This window comes from Dasypus novemcinctus, chromosome 14 (assembly GCF_030445035.2).
Source record: "Dasypus novemcinctus isolate mDasNov1 chromosome 14, mDasNov1.1.hap2, whole genome shotgun sequence".
NCBI lineage: Eukaryota > Metazoa > Chordata > Mammalia > Cingulata > Dasypodidae > Dasypus > Dasypus novemcinctus.
In genome coordinates, this window is record NC_080686.1 from 42395627 (window position 1) to 42414012 (window position 18386).

The 18386-nt window shown below is 39.0% G+C and overlaps 1 protein-coding gene across 1 annotated transcript in view; it reads left to right on the forward strand.

The window, feature by feature from the left end:
- Positions 1–18386, forward strand: part of STMN2 (stathmin 2) — a 55318-nt gene that overhangs the window by 27928 nt on the left and 9004 nt on the right. Inside the window, exons 3-4 of the mRNA XM_004479093.5 lie at positions 2769–2941; positions 15532–15723. Of these exons, the coding sequence (XP_004479150.1) occupies positions 2769–2941; positions 15532–15723 (365 nt within the window). The remainder of the gene's footprint in view (positions 1–2768; positions 2942–15531; positions 15724–18386) is intronic.

The window sequence follows — 18386 nt, forward strand, 5'->3', positions numbered from 1 at the left end:
CTTCCAAAGTTATTCAGTCATGGCACAAGCATCCTGAACGCTAATCAGAGAACGTTTCATCAGAGAACACTCTCCATGGGAAAGAGTTTCAGTTTAAATAAAATTGTTCATTAGAATGCTTCAGTAAGAATTCAGGCCCAATGCCTATTTTGTATAAATTCATTTCAGGCCATAAATATACTATACAGATCCTTATTAATCTGTTAGGTGCAGCTACAAATAATAATCTGTCTCTGTTTCTTATGAGTCTCTAATGTCTAATTATGTGATGGTCATTGAGCATCCATAGATGAATAAGATGTGATCCTCACCTTCAAGGAACTAGTAGGAGAGACTCACAGTATACAAATAATCAGTAATTAGAACACAGCTTGGCTAAATGCTCAGGTAGAGGCTCATACAAAATATACTGGTTGGACAGAAGAGGCAGTGACTAATTCTGCCTGACTGGGAATTGTCAGGATATAACCTGAGTCTTAGAAATTGAATAGATATTCACCTTACTTATGCACTGCTTCCTAAAAGAGTTAGTGGAGAATTTCAAAATGTCCATGTCTTTCATCTAGTTTCATCTTTCTATATTAGATCCATAACTTCAAGCCTTTGTTGCAGACAACACATTACAACAAGAATGAATAATAATTATAATCCAAATACTAGTTTACATTTATAAGTGCTGAAGCCTGGGCTTTACCTTCAGTATCCTTTATCTTTTAATCTTCACAGCATCTTAGGCGAAAAGTACTCTTTTTATCTCCATCTCTTAGAAGAGGAAATAGAAGCTTAAAGTTAGCCTTCCCAGTTACACACAGCTAGTAAAAGGTGCTCACAATTTGGATGCAAAGACAGGCAGTTCTGATTCCAGAGTCTACAACCTAATCTACTCAAAATCCTCCCACCTTATCAAATTGCCTATTTTTATTTGCCTATGTTTTCTTGTACTCCTTTGCCTTATGCTTAGATCAGTTTTAAAGAGTTGTATTCAAAATGTTAGCATAATCTTGGATGCTTTCAGGAAAATTTTTAACTGTTTGTATATTTGTGAATACATTATCATTTCCAATATATGCATTGAATTAGTGTTGCCTGTATTGTCTATTAGCATTCCTGGTTCTAAGGTCAGGTCCTGTGGAAACTGGGTTTTACTTGACCACAACCTCAATATGCACAAACTACCCAGCTAAAATAGCATTAAGGAAATATAATATTCACATCCTGAGAAGTAATATTTCTCCTCTGTTCAGCCCTACTCACAATCTCCTGGAGACTTGACCAGTTTGGTTGCCACAATTTAAAAGGGGCATTAAGAAATTAGAGAGCACTTAGGGTTATAGCACAATGCTATGAAGTGCTGGAACTGTTACTCCAGGGAACTGAGGATGTTTTGTTCAGGGGGAAATGAGAGGCTTGAAATGGAACTTAATAACTGTTTTCAAATATTTGAAAGATGGTGACACACACCAGAGAATGGTCTCATCTTGAGTAGCTTCTAAAAGCAAAACAAGGATTGGTGGACTAAAGTTAATTTGGAGCTCAAAATGAAGGACACCCATCTAAAAAGAAAAGTTGTTCATTGAATATTTTTTTTAAAAATCATTGTATCTTACTAAGTTGTGAGTTCCTATAATCATAAATGTCCTAGTAGATGCTAGGACTGTCATTCTATTTTATGTTATAAATTATAGTTTTGTATTATAAATCATATTATACAGAGTTAAAACCTGAGAGTCTGCTAATCTGCTTATTTTTACCACTTTAACCACTCATGAAAAATAAATGGGGAGCTGATATCGTTCAGCAGTTGAGCACCTGCTTCCCATGTATGAGGTCCTGGGTTCAATCCCTGGTACCTCCTAAAAATATAAATGAAAATAAATAAATGGCTAACTATTCTTCTGTTCTATTATGAGGAATTTTGAATGTAGACAGTATATAAATTATCTAAGTGATTTTTGCCCCCTTCTTCCTATACCACAGTGTCTCTGCCAGGCTCCTGTCTACAGCTGAGGCATGCTGGGGAGGATATTTTAAGTAGCAACAAATGAGGAGCAAAAGACATTACAGTGGAGACTTTTTAATTGTCCTCATTAGACTGTAAGCATCCTGAGGACAGGCGCCTCCATCACAGTGTCCTCCCCAGAGTGGGTATGACATGTGCTTAATGACTAGATCAGCAAACCCACTGAAGGACAAAACAGGAACCAACATGATGCTTTGCACTTTCGCATTGACGTTGCCAAATATTTCCAGCTTTTCAGGGAGTTAGGTTGGTTCTAACATACCTCCTGTGATTGCCAACTACAGGATTTCTAAATATATACATATACTTAAGAACTGAGAACTCTGGTTTTTTCCCTCATAATTTAGGCTGAAAATGCCTCCAGCTATGGTAATTTTCAAAAAAAATAAATCTGTACTATTTGGTTTTCACATGCGGCTCATATTTATTCAAAAGGAAAATAAACAAAGTTTAGTTTAAAATCATTTCAGGCCAGTTTTCAATGCATTCCTCCCATCATTCAACTCCCTTTAGCCACTGATGAATTCCCCATACTGTAAATATTTATTCTGTTAAAATAGCTACATAATTATATTAAAGAGAGAGGTCTTATCCATTCAAAACAAGGTAGAGCAAATGATCATATGAGCATTTTATTCCTTTCTTCCAAAATAACAATGCTCCTTTCAATCACCAGAGTTCAATTATTAAAATAAACTTATTATTCATTCTCTGTAAGCTTAAAATTTTCAAATATCCCATTTCTCAGATATGGAAGTGAAGCAAATCAACAAACGTGCCTCTGGCCAGGCTTTCGAGCTGATCTTAAAGCCACCATCTCCTATCTCAGAAGCCCCAAGAACTTTAGCTTCTCCAAAGAAGAAAGACCTGTCCCTGGAGGAGATCCAGAAAAAACTGGAGGCTGCAGAGGAAAGAAGAAAGGTACCTTCTTCCATATGCTTTTACGGTCTCTCCCTTCCTCTCACCCTCCCTCCCACCCTCTCCCTCTCTCTCACACACACACACTTCTACCAGAAGTGCAGAGGTCACAAAGAACAATGACACCTGATCCTGTACTATCCAGCCTGCAAAGGTCCTCACTAGACAGAACCAGGTAAATTGAGGTCAAAATTCCCTGGACTGTGGTAAGATAAATTTCTGCTTTCAGGCTAAACCGGAGATCTCAAAAGCTAAGAGAGCTTCAATGTCCTCAAGCCCCTTCCCCCTCTCATCAAAATGTCCCTGCCTCTACTCCATCATACATTACACTGTCAAGAAGCATGGCCTCAGGCAACTCCAGGTTGGGGGCATGAGGCGCGCAGGAGTGGTGGTTCCTCCCCCTCAGAGTCTCCATCACACCCCCATGTTGCCTGTATATGGTGTTTTCTGGAACTGTAATCTACCAGCTCTGTCCTCCAAGATCTTTGCTACCCAGATGCAGTTCACCCCAGAATAAAGGACAGGAGCTTGCCCCTTTCCTCCTCAGGGTCTCACTTCCTGCCCTTGAAGCTGGACCTTCCAAGATCAGGACCCTTTCTGGGTCTTGGAGTATCTTCTTCCATCCAATTCTAAGCCTTTTTTTTTTTTTTAAGATTTTATTTATTTATTTCTCTCCCCTTCCCCACCCCAGTTGTCTGTTCTCTGCGTCTATTTGCTGCATGTTCCTCTTTGTCCGCCTCTGTTGTTGTCAGCAGCACGGGAATCTGTTTCTTTTGGTTGCATCACCTTGTTGTGTCAGCTGTCTGTGTATGCAGTGCCATTCCTGGGCAGGCTGAACTTTCTTTCACACTGGGCGGCTCTCCTTATGGGGCGCACTCCTTGCGCATGAGGCTCCCCCACGCGGGGACACCCCTGCGTGGCACGGCTCTCCTTGCACACATCAGCACTGCGCATGAGCCAGCTCACACGGGTCAAGGAGGCCCGGGATTTGAACTGCGGACCTCCCATGTGGTAGGCGGATGCCTAACCACTGGGCCAAGTCCACTTTCCCCAATTCTAAGCCTTGATAGGATGTTTTTTTCTTCTTGCCATTGGTCCTTGTTTATATTAAAAAACTTTTCTTTTCCCAAATTGTTAATCTTCTGTAGTCAAATGACTAAGGAAAGCCAATGGTGTTAAAATCTGGGGGCACTCAGAAATCCCAGGGACTCTCTATATATAGTCAGTTGTTATATATCCAAATCTATCTGTACCAGCTACACAGTTATGGGACTTCATTCCCATTAAGATACTCTTGATCTTGCAAAAATGGAGTTATTTTAGGTAATTCATCCCCACGTTTTAAGTTAGTTATTTTATCATGAAGTATTTTTAGAATCACGTAGTGACTAAGTATATGCTCCATGCACCGTTTTATGATTTGAATGTAAACTCTGCATTTATAATAATCTATTTTATGAAGATATTGTTCATAAAAAGTCAGCTGACACACTAAACCCCTCTAGTTTGGATAGTTACAAAGAAAATGTAGTCCTGAAAACTGGATTTTTTTAACAGGGAATGCAGGACAAACACAAATTTGTATGTGCATGTATATAAATAATCTCAAATAACAAGGCCAAAAGATTAGAAAACCTCAGATTAAAATTTCTAAAACAGAAAATATTTTTTGTTTTAAATTTTATGGTTCAAAACTCTGCCATTGTATAATCTACTGATCACAACTTTCAGTTTTTGCTGAAGAGTGAGGTTCTCCAAGAGTCTGGTGAATATTTCTTAAATATATATATATTTATCATACTTACCAACTACTGCTGTAATAGATACAGACTTAAAGGGGAGAAAACTGAGCTACTAACCAATGTATATATATATGCAGGGACTTACCTTTTAAGAAAAGTTATCAGTTTGTTTTGTTATTTATAGCTTTCTTCGCATGTAATGCTAAATTAATTTAACCAGCATTACATCCATCAGGACTTGGCTGCCAACAGATATAACCAAATAACTACTATAGTATTGAGTACATTGCACTTAAGGCAGTTTAAGTTCTTACCTGAGGATTGGCACGTTAGAGGTGGTTGGCATGCTGGCATGATAGAAGATATAGACCATAGGTTGGCATGGAGCGATGTTATGACTTGATTAGAATGCAAAGTCAGTGACTGAGCTGAAATTAAAGCTTAGAGATCAAAAGTCAGCATCAGGGTTCAAGATACTACTGCCGTTTCTAGGAAATGTATTTAATGTAAAGGAAATTATTTAAGGATAAAGAACACAGTGAAAATCAAAATTAACTGGGTATTCTTATGAAAAGCCCCTGATATAGCTAATTATTGATTCTGGTTAAAGTCCTACATCCCAACAGCAATGAATTATCAGTAGTTATACAGTTGAACATTTCAGTTAAGCTGGAAATTGGCCACATGGATAAGAGACATTTACAAACATAGTCATCCAGCATTATGATACCCAGAAATAATGTTCTTTGGAACCCTTTAAAATTAGTATTCCTTCACAGTTCTGGTGTTATTTGTTAAAATTTTCAAAAACACTATGGAGATTATGTATTGGTGGTAGGATTTTAATTAGAAGAAAATTTAACTAATTAGTAGAAAGTGCCAACTTAAAAAATCATTAATTGATATTATTCTATTGGATTGTGCTTACTTAATTAGTGCTCATTTGAAGCACCATTAATTATTTTAAAGAGCCTTTGGCCAGTGCATGGATCTCAAGTAATTACTTATTGAGTATTCTCTCCTATGCATATAACTAAAAACCAACTCATCTAGCTGGAACAAAAAGAGGGGATGAATTAGCCTCAGTAGCTAAAGTTACAGCTTCAGAAACAGCTGGATCCAGGCATTCAAACAACACTGTCAGAAACCTTTTTTTTCCCCATCTACCAGAATCACTTCGTGCCCCTAATTGGTTTCATTCCCAAGAAAGTTTATTCTAAACAGTTAGTGCCAAATTATTTTCCTCACAATTTAGCAACTCCAGCAGAGAGAGATCCCCTTTCCCAACACTTTTAACAAAAATCCTGGAGTTGAATTTCACTGGACTGAACTGGATTCACGTGCCTATCCCTGAACCAATAATCGTGGCCAAGTGTTTGCCGTCCTTTGCTTTGCTAGTCCATGCCACATGCCCACCATGGGACTTGCATACGAGGTTTGCAAAGGTACCTGGGGTGAAAAACATTGAAGTGTGGTTCCCCAAAAGAAAATCGAAGTGATGGAGGTGTTCTTACCAGAAAAAGGTAAAATGGATCTTAGGCAAGCAAAGCAACTGATGCCCACAATTTTAATTACAAATAGCAATAGTAATAGCAATTTAGTTCCTACCTATTTAATTCATATTTTCTTCATTTGTCCTGCCAATATTCTGCATGGCTATCTTCCTATAAGTAGAATAAAAAAGCAATCTATACAGCTGTATAGAATTGCACTGTCCAATAGAAATAACGTGGGCTGCATATGTATTTTTTAATTTTCTAGCAGCCACATTTTAAAAAAAGGAAAAGGTGAAATTAATCTCAATAATATATTTTATTTAACTCAATATGTCCAAAGAATTATTATTTCAACATGTAGTCAATATAAAAATATAAAAATACTTCACATTCTTTTATCATATTGAGTTTTTGAAGTTTTGTGTGTATTTTATATTTACAGCTCAGTTCAGTTCAGTCTAGCCACATTTCAAGTGTTCAATAAGTTTTGGTGGTTTTTTTTGGCTAATGGTTATTGAATTGGGCAGCACAGTTATAGACAATTAAGTCAGAAATCTTTTAGTAAACAATGGGGGAATTTCAGGTCTGTTTTTCAAATTGGTGCCAAGTAAATTATTCAGATTTAACTTTACTTTGTTTTTGGTTTTTTTAAAAGTATATTCCTTAAGATATACATTTTATAGACACACAGAAAAGTAAAAAGACATTTCCACGCTATGATGTCAATCTTTATCTTGTCAGCACCAACCCAGTGAATCTTAGGACCTACTCTAAGTAAGAGAATCTTCTAGGCCCTCTCGTCTGAGATTGTATGTCAATTCCTCACCGTGCAGAAGGGCTTCTCTGAGCCCAGGTTTCATCTGTTATTCTCTCTCATGGTACCCAGGCTTATTTTTCCTTTGTAGCACTCAGGACAATTTGTAAGCATATGTTTATTTGCATATTTAATTCCACATCTCCAAGTAGATTACACACTTCCATAGGTAGGGATTAGTTCTTTTTTCACAAATGTTTATAAGTGAAATAAACATTAACTCTCAGAGCCAAATGTTAAAGTATTAATATATACCTTCTTTCGACTTTTTATTTCCTCCTTCCATACTAAGACAAGATAATAGTCGATAAGTTTCCAAGTGACATCTGAAATTATACTAAGTGAACTTTACAACTCAGAATTCTTGCTCTAGGGGAAATCACTCATTCAACAGAGATTTATTAAACACCTATTTGCCAAGCACTCTTCTACGAAATAGGATTGCTCTCATTGACCTATATCCCCAGGGGGAGAAATAGCAATAAATAAATATGTATCATATTAGCCGATACTAAATAAACAGGGCAAAGGAAAGGGGAAACCCTAGGTGAAAGGCACAATTTACATGGAATTTAGGAAAGATCTCTTGGCTGAGAGGACATTTGTGTGGAAGTATGAAGGTAGGTAGGAAAAGAGTGAGCCACAGAGCTCTTCTCTGAGGATTGAACACTTTAGGAGAATAGGTAATGCAAAGGCCCTGAGGTGGGACTTTGCCAGGTGTGTTTGAGAAATAACAAGGTAGCCAGTGTGGCTGAAGAATAGAGAGCAAGAGGGGCCTGGGAGAAATTGAGTCAGATAGCAGCATTTTAAGGGCTTTTACTTCGAGTGAAATGAGAAGTCATTGAGGAAAATAAAGACCTCTCACTAATGTGAATCATAGCATGGTTTGGAGAAATATCTGTTTAAAAAGGGATGTGAATAGAAAAATAAGTAGTGTTAGATAATCAGAGAATACAGGAAGGTGTACTAGACTAAGGCAACACAAGGGTGAGACAGTAGAAAGTATGTTCTTAGGACAGTGGGTTGAACTAGAGAATTTGGGTAGAGAATTGCCAAGTAATGTGGTGAGATTATGGAAAGCCTCAAATGCAAGTTTAGGCGTTCAGACTCCATAAATTAAGAAATGAGGAGTTAATAAAGCCTTTTTTAAAAAATCAATCCATAGACATACAACCTACTTCAGTGGTCACCAACAATTTCATTGCCCTGGACCTGTTTCCCTTCCCACATGTTGCCAGTTTTTAAAGATTCTGCCTACCAACATACTACATCTAAATAAGTATTAATAATTCCTTTTTCCATAATTATTAATCAAAGGAATCTATAAGTACCTACAATTAATATTTCTGATCATCATAAAATAATAAGCATTTTCTCACTAAAATGACATAGTTCTAACTCAAAGTAAATGTAAAGATAGATGTAGATACAGAAGGGAGAGACAATTTCTGTTAGGGGTTTTGAAACATGAAAAAAACTTACAAACATCACCCCCACCCCTCATTCATACCTTCAAGGCCTGATCTTGAAAATGCAGGGACCCCGGCTGGGAACGAGTGACCGAGGCTGTGTTACTGAGCCTTCTGGATTTATAGCTGGGAGGCGGCCACAGCGTCTTTGCCACGAGGACTCACAGTCACTCTGTGCTAAATGTTTTGGCAGCTGCCCCAACTCCTCACTCCATCTGTTGTCACTATTGCAGCACTGACCATCTGGCTACTAGGCTAGACGATGCTCCCTCAGCCATCTCTGAATGAGAATCTGTGTCCCATTGATTGGCTGGTAGAAGAAGTTTATTATAAAGTGAATGAGCCGTTTCTGTGCTTTTTCTTCTTTCTTTGATTATCTCTAAGAATCAGTGTTCACCGCCATGAGAACCAGATCATCCCATGAGGTCACCTTGAAACCCACACCTTGAAATCAATTTCCATACTGCAGCTGACCCACATGAATGAAAGGATATGAATATGATTTATTCATCCAATCAACAAACATTTATTTAGCATCTACTACCCTGAAAGACAGTGAAACTAGATTGACGATGCATCCTGGTTTAGCAGGACAGCCCCAGCTCACTCCTGATGTTCTGATATCATTATTAATGATTTGGACAATAAACGATTTGGTCATCATAATCATGGCACCGTATTTTAAAGCATCATGGTTAAGAACATAATATTTAAGAGAATGCCTGTGATCAAATTCTGATTCCACCATGTACTAGCTGTGTGACCTCGGTCAAGTCACTTAATCTGTCTGTCTTATGTATCTTATAAAGAGACATGATAGACATTTAATCTAGAGTTGTATAGCATCACTTAATCTCTCTTACATTCTATAAAATTAGGCTAATAATAGGACTTATGCTTTGGCGATTTGGAAGAGTTATTCTGCATCAAGACATAAAGCAAGCACTCTGAAAGGGTTAGCTATTATTTTGTAAAACCACAGCCAGTGTTTAACATCATAGACATCATGACCTAGCAAACTCATGACTTTATAAAGAAAAGAAGTTTCTCCTTAACAAATACTGAAATGTTACCAGAATACATTTCATAAATATTTTCAAATACTATAAAATAATCTTCCATCCAATTTCAAAGGCTAGACCACTTGCTCACTAATAATATTTGATATATAATTAGGTCAGCCCAAATAAAAATACCTTGAAGAAAATTAATAGTATGAAAAAATGGTGAAAGCCTAAGGATCTTAATAACATCTATAAAATCATATCCTAAAATAGGTTGAATTAAGAAGCACCCTACTCAGACCAGTCCAGAGAGACTTAATTGACTACTGACACTGCTGAAATCAAAAAATATCTGAAAAACAATTAAATATCTGAAAGAAAGATATATTGCTTATTATTAAATGGTGTAAAAGTGGATCATTAGTCACTGAACCTGATAGAGTTTCCTTTCCCATTTTTTGGCATCTCACATTGTAGAAAAGGGGGGGTGGTGTGTATAGCAGTGGATTAAGAAGTAAAGTGCCAGGTGATTCACAACTTGACATTCAGGAAACATTCCTCCTTAAGGAATGTGTCACGAGGACCACGGAATCCCGCAAGCATTATCTCTTGGGGAAGAGCATCCCCATGGTTCTTTTCCTAGGAGTTAGTCACAGTCAGCCCACTACAGACTTTAACAGAGGGGCTCATACTAAGGTTAAAGATTTGTAATCCTTTTAAATTTCTATGTATCTTTCTGGCTCTTCAATACAAAATGATTATTGCACCTTTTTACTTTACATAATTATATTCAGTTGCATATTTTAACAAAGCAGCATTTGTGACTTGTTGGGTTAGTGTTTTCTCGTTGTTAAAAACAAAATCAATAACTGGTTGTATATAGCAGGTAATATATAGCTTTAAAATGAAAAAAGACAAGAAAATAAAGTGGTAGGAATGTGTTTACCTCAGAGATAAAGGGAAAACTAGCAATAACAAAAAAGTAGCCTTAAAGCTCATGTGTGTCCATGAAGTAAAATGAATTTTATATACACTTAACTCAAATTTATCTTCCGTTTCATTTGTAAAATAATTGACTGTTCTGTTACTCAGTAATAGAAATAATGACAGTAAACCTCTCCAGAAAATGTTAAAGTATTCCTAACTGTACAAGTACCTATTCTCTCTGGTCTCATCCACTACCCGTCACAAACTTTCCTGTTATTATTTCAGTGATGCTGAGGACAGTGTGAGCAGGTTTAGGCCTAGAAACGGTGTTCACCTGTAAGGGGCCTCTGTTGACAATAGCAAAATTCTCCCAGAATATCATAATGAACGTCTCAGTTCTTCTATAAGTATTTTGCCCTAGTTTTCCATTTCATTGTTTCAGTGAACTTCCATGATAGGTCCCTTCTATTCATAAATGGTTCTCCAAGGTCAGACACTTTTTCCCCTGGAAAATTTCTTTTTAACAACTTTCAGCAAATCCCACCTCCCTAGCTTCTGTGTCAAACAGTTAAGATTCCTTTCTGCTCATCTACACAACGAAGGTAATTTAAGAACACCTATTTGAGCATGTGGTGAGAATTTTACTTCTACCAAAAATGAAAGAAAAGGCTTACACTTTTGTATACCCTCATCCTCATTTCATGTCATGTTTTACAGTGGGTTTCTTGGACTAACTGCTTATTTTCTTGTTGACAGAAATATTGGAATCTAAGCCAGATTCCTTCATTGGTGCTATAGCTGAAAGATTAAACTTTATTCATGAGAAAATTTATCCCAGGGAATAGAATTAGGGAAGCTATGCGCAGGAATATCTGGATGATAGGCTAAGAAGAAATGCACAATGGCTGGCTTCATGCACCAATGGAGCGGCCGAGACATTAGGAAAGCAGGGAAAGGGCTCTCATCACAGTCCTGCTGAGGAATTTAAGAGCAGTGCCCAAAGCAAGGAGCGTCCAAATTTTCTCAGTGAGGAATTCTTTCTATAATTGACTTCATATCTTGTAATTTTTTCATGGTCATGAACTTTCCATATTTAAAACATAGATATTTATTAGGTTCTAAAAATGCAGTAGTTGAGACAATGGTGGATATAACATTCCTTTACAGCGTGTCAGAGAAGTCGTCACAGACGTGAACAGCACTCGAGTGTGGCCTGAGCCAGTTGTGCAGATCTTGGTCATTAGCAGTCGAATCACTTGTGATAACATACCCTTTCTTTTCTGTTTCACTCCATTAATTATGCTAAAGAAATGCACCTGACGCCTATGCTATGTAATCTCATACAGCCCCGATGGCTGCAAAAAGGACTAGCCCCACTAACTGAGGCATTTAAGACTGAGCCAAATGCTGCACTCCAGTAAAGGCAATAGACTCTTCCCATTACTTCTAATGGGAACTGTGGGCGTGTTTGTTCATGCAAACCGAATGGGTCCTACCAAGGCAAGAAATTTGTAAAGATATGGGTTGCTCTATTACCCTTTCAATCCCAAAGTCTTGTCTTCTCACACCTGCTCCCCCTGACTTTGGTTCTTTCCCAAAGGAAAATTAAGAATGCAAATATAGACATTAAGTTAAAGCACAATTTAACACAGTACCAAAGTTAACTTGAGCGAGAGAGAATTTAAAGTTAGGTAGTTGAGGCTAACTCTTGATAACTCTCCAGGGAAAGTCTCTGCCAAGCCCCAGGTGGCTCGCCCGCACTCCACAAAGCAGGCCTCAAACCTGGGTTTCCTGAATACCAGGTTGGAGCTTAGTTCACTCTGCCACAGGAGTTCCAGAGAAGAGCCATTTGAGGCAAATGGCCAGTATCAATCGAGGTGGAGCCCATCTGTGGCAGTGTTAGGAAATACCGTTCTGTGGGAGGAGAAGGAAAGGGAGGAACTGCTAAGGCATTGGGCAGAAATTGTGTTTATTTCTTTAGCAGCTATGGCTAATGGGCATGTGTTGTACTGTTGTAGAGAGGAACCTTATCTAACTATGTACTAAGGTAGAAAAACTATTTAAAACACTGCTGTAAAGAATGGAGAAAAAGTTAAATTTTCATTCTATTTATTTTATTTTGTAAAGGTTTCCCCATGGATTTTTGTCCATTCTAAGAGAAATCTAGACCCCCAAGTTAATCCCTAATTGTTGGATATTACCCTTGTTTTGCGATAACCCAGGCTTCTCTCGCCAAAACTCGGGTTCTTAACCAGGGGTCCATGGGCCCCCAAAGGTTCCATGCAAAGATTTCAGGGGCTCCATGAACTTGAATTGAAAGTTCAAAAACACATTATTTTTGTGGGGATATATCGGTGTGGGTGTGATATTTTTATTAAATAATACACAGGATAGTGTGAACTTATTAAGGGGTCCATGATTTTCACCTGACTGGCAAAGGAGTCCGTGGAAGAAAAAAGGTTAAGAACCCCTGCTCTGGAAGGTTTTTCAGACTGGAGGTTATGTAGATTGAGACTGAACTTTCTGAAAGGAAGGATGAAAGCTGTGTTTATCTTATTTGTCTGTGGTGTTCACGTCGCTGTAAGGTACCCTATTAATATAGCCCATGTACTGGACATGTTGGGGGTGGGGGGCTAGGGAATGGCTCAGACGCTCCTCAACCATGAGGGCCACTAACTATTCCTAATGAAACAGTTTAAACAAATACTCTGGATGCAGGAGACAACCAAAATTTTACATCTCAATTGCCCTCACCTCCTAGTCCCAAAGGTCTTGAGTTTTACTTTCAATAAAAGTAGCTACCATTTACTCAGTATTAGACCTGTGCTGAGCACCTTACACACATTGTTTCATTTGCCCCTAACAAGCCTATGAAATAAATCCATGAAGTTTTTTCTCAGAGAACAAGAGAACCTTTAAACAGGCACCTACTTCAGTCAGTCTCTTCCTCCCCTCACCACCCACCAGTCACCTCTCCCCACCTCCCACAGCCCCACCCCGGAACAGTTCCTCAGTCCTGGTCACAGTAAACAAGTGAGAGCACTTTAGGTTGCTTTACCAACAGTCCCACCTAGAGGAAGGAAGGTGAACTAGCTAGAAAATACTTTATTCATGTTTCTTCCAGAAAGACCCTATTTGATTTTGCACCTACTTTGTGTAAACGTTTTCTCATTAATTTTCATATTAGTGCCTCTACAAACTAAAACAAAGCAAGAATGTGATGTGTCCACTCAAAATGTCAATGAAATCATTAAGGGGTTACACAAGAAGGGGGGATTGGCCCAGTGAGCCCTGATAGCTAATCCTGATAGACTTCCTTCTAAACATATCAACAGCATCTCCTGAGGCTGTCTGATTTTACCAATCCTGTATAATTTTATCTGAATAGAAGTTTCTTCCCTCATCAGACCCCACATAGTTTATACATCAAGGCTCTCCAGTAAGGCCTCACCACTACCACCCTCGGCTAAAACACTGTCTATTAATTCTTTCAAAGATGACCGATACTTAACAGGCCATAGATTTTTTTTTAATCTACCGTTGTTTAGATATTCACATTTACAATTCCTCCTGTGAAGGCTCACCTCAGAGCAGCAGCCAATCCTAAGTAATTACTCAGGAACAGTATGTGTAATAATTTAGTCTTAAGCCTGAAGAGGTTAAGTATTGGGTACAACTTCTCTTGGCTGCAAATTGTGGAGGAGAAAATGAATGCAAAAGATGTTAAATAACACATATAAACAACCAAGGTCCCTAAGACTTGAACATGGCCCCATGCCCATGCATTTTTCTAAAGGTAGACTGTGGACAGCCTGCATTAGAATCCCTAAGGCTGTGTACTTTTTTTATAAATTTATTTATTTCTCTCCCCTCTCCCCCCCTTCACCTAGTTGTCTGTTCTCTGTGTCTATTTTGCTGCGTCTTCTTTGTGTCCGCTTCTGTTGTTGTCAGCAGCACGGGAATCTGTTTCTTTTGTTGCATCATCTTGTTGCGTCAGCTCTCCATGTGTGTGGCGCCATTTCTGGGCAGGCTGCACTTTCTTTCGCGCTGGGCAGCTCTCCCTATGGGATGCACTCCTTGCGCATGGGGCTCCCCTACGCGGGGACACCCCTGCAAGGCAGGGCACTCCTTGCGTGCATCAGCACTGCGCATGGGCCAGCCCCACACGGATCAAGGAGGCCCGGGGTTTGAACCGCGGACCTCCCATGTGGTAGACGGACGCCCTAACCACTGGGCCAAGTCCTCCGCCAAGCCTGTACTGAAAATACAGATTCCTGGGCCTCACCAAAGGACCACCGTGCTTGAATCTCTGTGGGTGGGTACCAGGCATTGACATTTTTAGCAAGCTTTTATCAGTACGTCATTCAGCCACCTGATGTTACGGAGGAATCTTAGTGCACAAAGTGGGGGTTGGGGGTTGGGGGGGGTCCTAGCAGTAGGGCGTGGGGGCAGGTGTGCCTAGTTCTGATGTTTCTGCCTTAATCATGCACAACCACAGGGGTGGTTACCCAATCACCTCAGCACGTTCAAGAGGGTGATCAGAACCAGGACTTTGTCTTCTTCCTGGCAGAGTAGATATGAAATTTGCACTGTTCTCAGGTCTCCAAAATGAATTTGGCTAATGAATTAAAAATTGGGGGTAGGGGGGTGTAGAACAAAAGGAGTGAGTGATTTTGGCCATTTGATTGGAGCATTTTGAAGAGCTCCTTGCAGGGCCCAGCTTGCAGCTGGGCCAAGAAACAACGGGGCTGGAACAAAACCAAACTCACCCCAGTCCTCACCCATTTTCCTGAGGCTTCAATAAACGTTACCTTCCAGTGATTAATTACCACATTTCATGCGGCATAAATGCTTAGCAGCAGCTTAGGAAAAAAACTTCCTCAATGAGAGTTTAAATGCTTCTTCTAAGAGAGTCTCCAAAAAAGAATTCACAGCTGAAAATCCAGCCAGCTACGTTTCCCGACTACCCACATTCCGTAGAAAACTCTAAGCCACGCAGATGAGTGCAGAATTGACAGCAGTGCTCAAGGTTAGAATGATTATTCATTTGAAAAGAAATCTCTCCCTTCCAAATCAGTGGACCATTATGCTGCCAGTTTTGCATTGGGTGATTCTAAGATGGATATGTTTTTCTTCCCCAGTCTCAGGAGGCCCAGGTGCTGAAGCAATTGGCAGAGAAGAGGGAACACGAGCGAGAAGTCCTTCAGAAGGCTTTGGAGGAGAACAACAACTTCAGCAAAATGGCGGAGGAAAAGCTGATCCTGAAAATGGAACAAATTAAGGAAAACCGCGAGGCTAATCTAGCTGCTATTATTGAACGTCTGCAGGAAAAGGTAATCACAGCTGAGTCCTGAGCAGATGGACACATTCTTATGCAGCAGAGGCTGGGCGAACTCTCATATGCCCAAGCACCACAGCCTTAGTCAAAATCTGCTGCAGGAGTGAAGACAGCTAGCCCTGTGTACAGGGTCACAGCGTAGCATTGCCTTGGTGGGGGGCGCACCATGATAGAGAAAAAAGAATCCAGTATTAAAGCTGGAATTTTGTCAAAACTCTCAGGGGTGAATAGGCTCAGAGAAGCTGACTCATGGTTTTCAAATGTATAAAAGACCTCCATATCATCCTTAAGAACCAATCCAGTTATTTAAATTGGAAAAATATGATTGTCAGAAAAGAACAGAATTTTTATGCCCATTGGTAAGCCCATTCTTTCCATGCAGGAAAATCTATGGAAAACTAGGGTATAAAAATAACTTTGCGTGAAAACCAAAGCAAAGTGGAGTGAGCGGGGAGTATTCATTTCATCAAGTCCCAATACTCTGCTGCTGCATTTCCCTTCACCAACCCTGTCACATACTCACTCCACCAGGGAGGATGAGCAGTGATGGAGTTCTTCCGAGAAATGTCCTCTTTTCTCTTTTGTAGGAGCTATGATATCTATCCCCCCAAAAAAATCTTCCCTTTAAAAGAATACAGGGAAGCAGATACATCCTGTTTCCAATGTATGAGGTACTGGGTTCGGTCTCCAATACCTCCTAAAAACAAATGAAAATAATAACACTCATTGGGGAGTGGATGTAGCTCAGCGGTTAAGAGCTTGCTTCCCATGTGTGAGGTCCTGGTTTCAATCCCCAGTACCTCCTAAAAGAGGTACTATATATATATATATATATAAAAGAATACAGTATAGCTATGAGTAGCTAAGCTTTATCCATTTCCAGCATTTGGATTAGATTAAGCTTTGAGGAATAGTGTTTTCAAGAAATGATGACTCAATCCTCCTTTTCTGAGCTGTCACCATCTCCACCAATATTGAGTACCATTATGTGTTAAGCACTGGGTTATAGAGATAAATAGAAGTGACCCTGTCATCAGGGAACTAGGAGCTTAGACTAGATCATCCCCCTATTTTCTGAGTATTTCTTGGGAAATGTCATGACTTCTATTTAGAATTGGCCCATCTTGTCTAAGGTTCAAGCAGCTTTATCCAGAAGTTTATGGATATCTTTGTTTTCATTCCCATTATTTGACTACAAATATCAGCCTAGACCCAAAGAAAATCAGGCAGAAAAAAAAATTTTTTTAAGTAATAATAGAGATTTTTCATGGTCATTTGTGATCTTAAGGAATTTCCAAAAGCATTGCTGGGGAAGGGTATGGGGTCTCTGACACAGCAGTAAGCTATTGAGGCTCTCAGAGATGTGCAGAGAAGTAGCAGGTGACTTGAGCAGGATCCAAAATGGCCACTGGATGCCTTGGTCAAAACTTTAAAGATGAGATCAAATATAGTTATAAGCTAGTGTATCCATATTTTCCAGAACTGTGTCATTGTGTTTCACCTGGATGAATTAAGTCGGGATTTGGAGGATGCAATAGAATTCAGCCCCCTGCAGGTTTCTACGGCAGCACCGTAACAAATGCTTTGTTGAGAAGCAAGAGTAAAAAGTACCGTTGGCTAAAATTTACTCCCCTGACCTTGAGCCAGGCAGTCTTCCTCTGAGGAAGAACTGAGGAGATGTGGATTCCTGCTCCATCAGTGTTGCTGCCAAGGACAGCAGAAACCCACTGTGTGTTCTATTTGAGATCACTGTGACTTGACCTTCCTCTCATATCCTTGGCCCTGCAAAATCAAGCAGAGTTGCTAGGAATGGTACAAATCGATCTTATTCCAGAATTCTGAATTAGGCCTTCAGTATCCAGTGAGAGATTTACATCATGGCAGTCCAAGAAGATTAATGTTTTTTATACTGCACATATCCCTCTTGATCCCACTTGTAAAATAGTTCATAAAAGTTGCACATTTTAACTAGTATTTCTGAAAGTTTTGGCTTTTGATAGGTAAATTATTTTTTCTCTATGCATTTTTCTATCTTCACCCACTTTCCACCCTTCCTTTTTGCACTTTTCCCTACTTTCACCAAGAATCAGTCCCTACATACATACCTACACACATACAAACATACATATATGCATGCATTATTATGGCATAATAAAATTAAATTGTAATACAGAAATGCTCTTTAGGAAAAAGACACTGAAAACAGAGTCATATTACCCTTCGTATTTAGCCCAGATACAAGCCACACTTTTTGTTGGAAAGACTCTCCATGCATTTTTATACATTTATTATACTTATAGAACATCATCCAGGCCATCTGTTTGAAGAAATATCCAGTTGTTAAATTTTCAAAAGTTGAATTATGAAGAAAGCATAAAATGTGGGTGAAAGGTAATATAAATTTCTTATTTGATTTTTAGTTTCAAAACTAGGCATTGAAACTTTACTTTTTTATATAGTAGAAAGACAAAATGAGAAAAGTATTGAGTGAATTTCAGAATTGTGGTTCATGTGAAATTATACCTCAAATACAGATAACCTATTTGAAAATTCCAGTTTGTGGAAAGAAGTAACATCTGTAGCCCAGTAAGTGAAAACTGAAATTATCAGACTGTAAATACTTCTCTTCAGCCTAAACTCTTAGATTTGTTTTCTCTT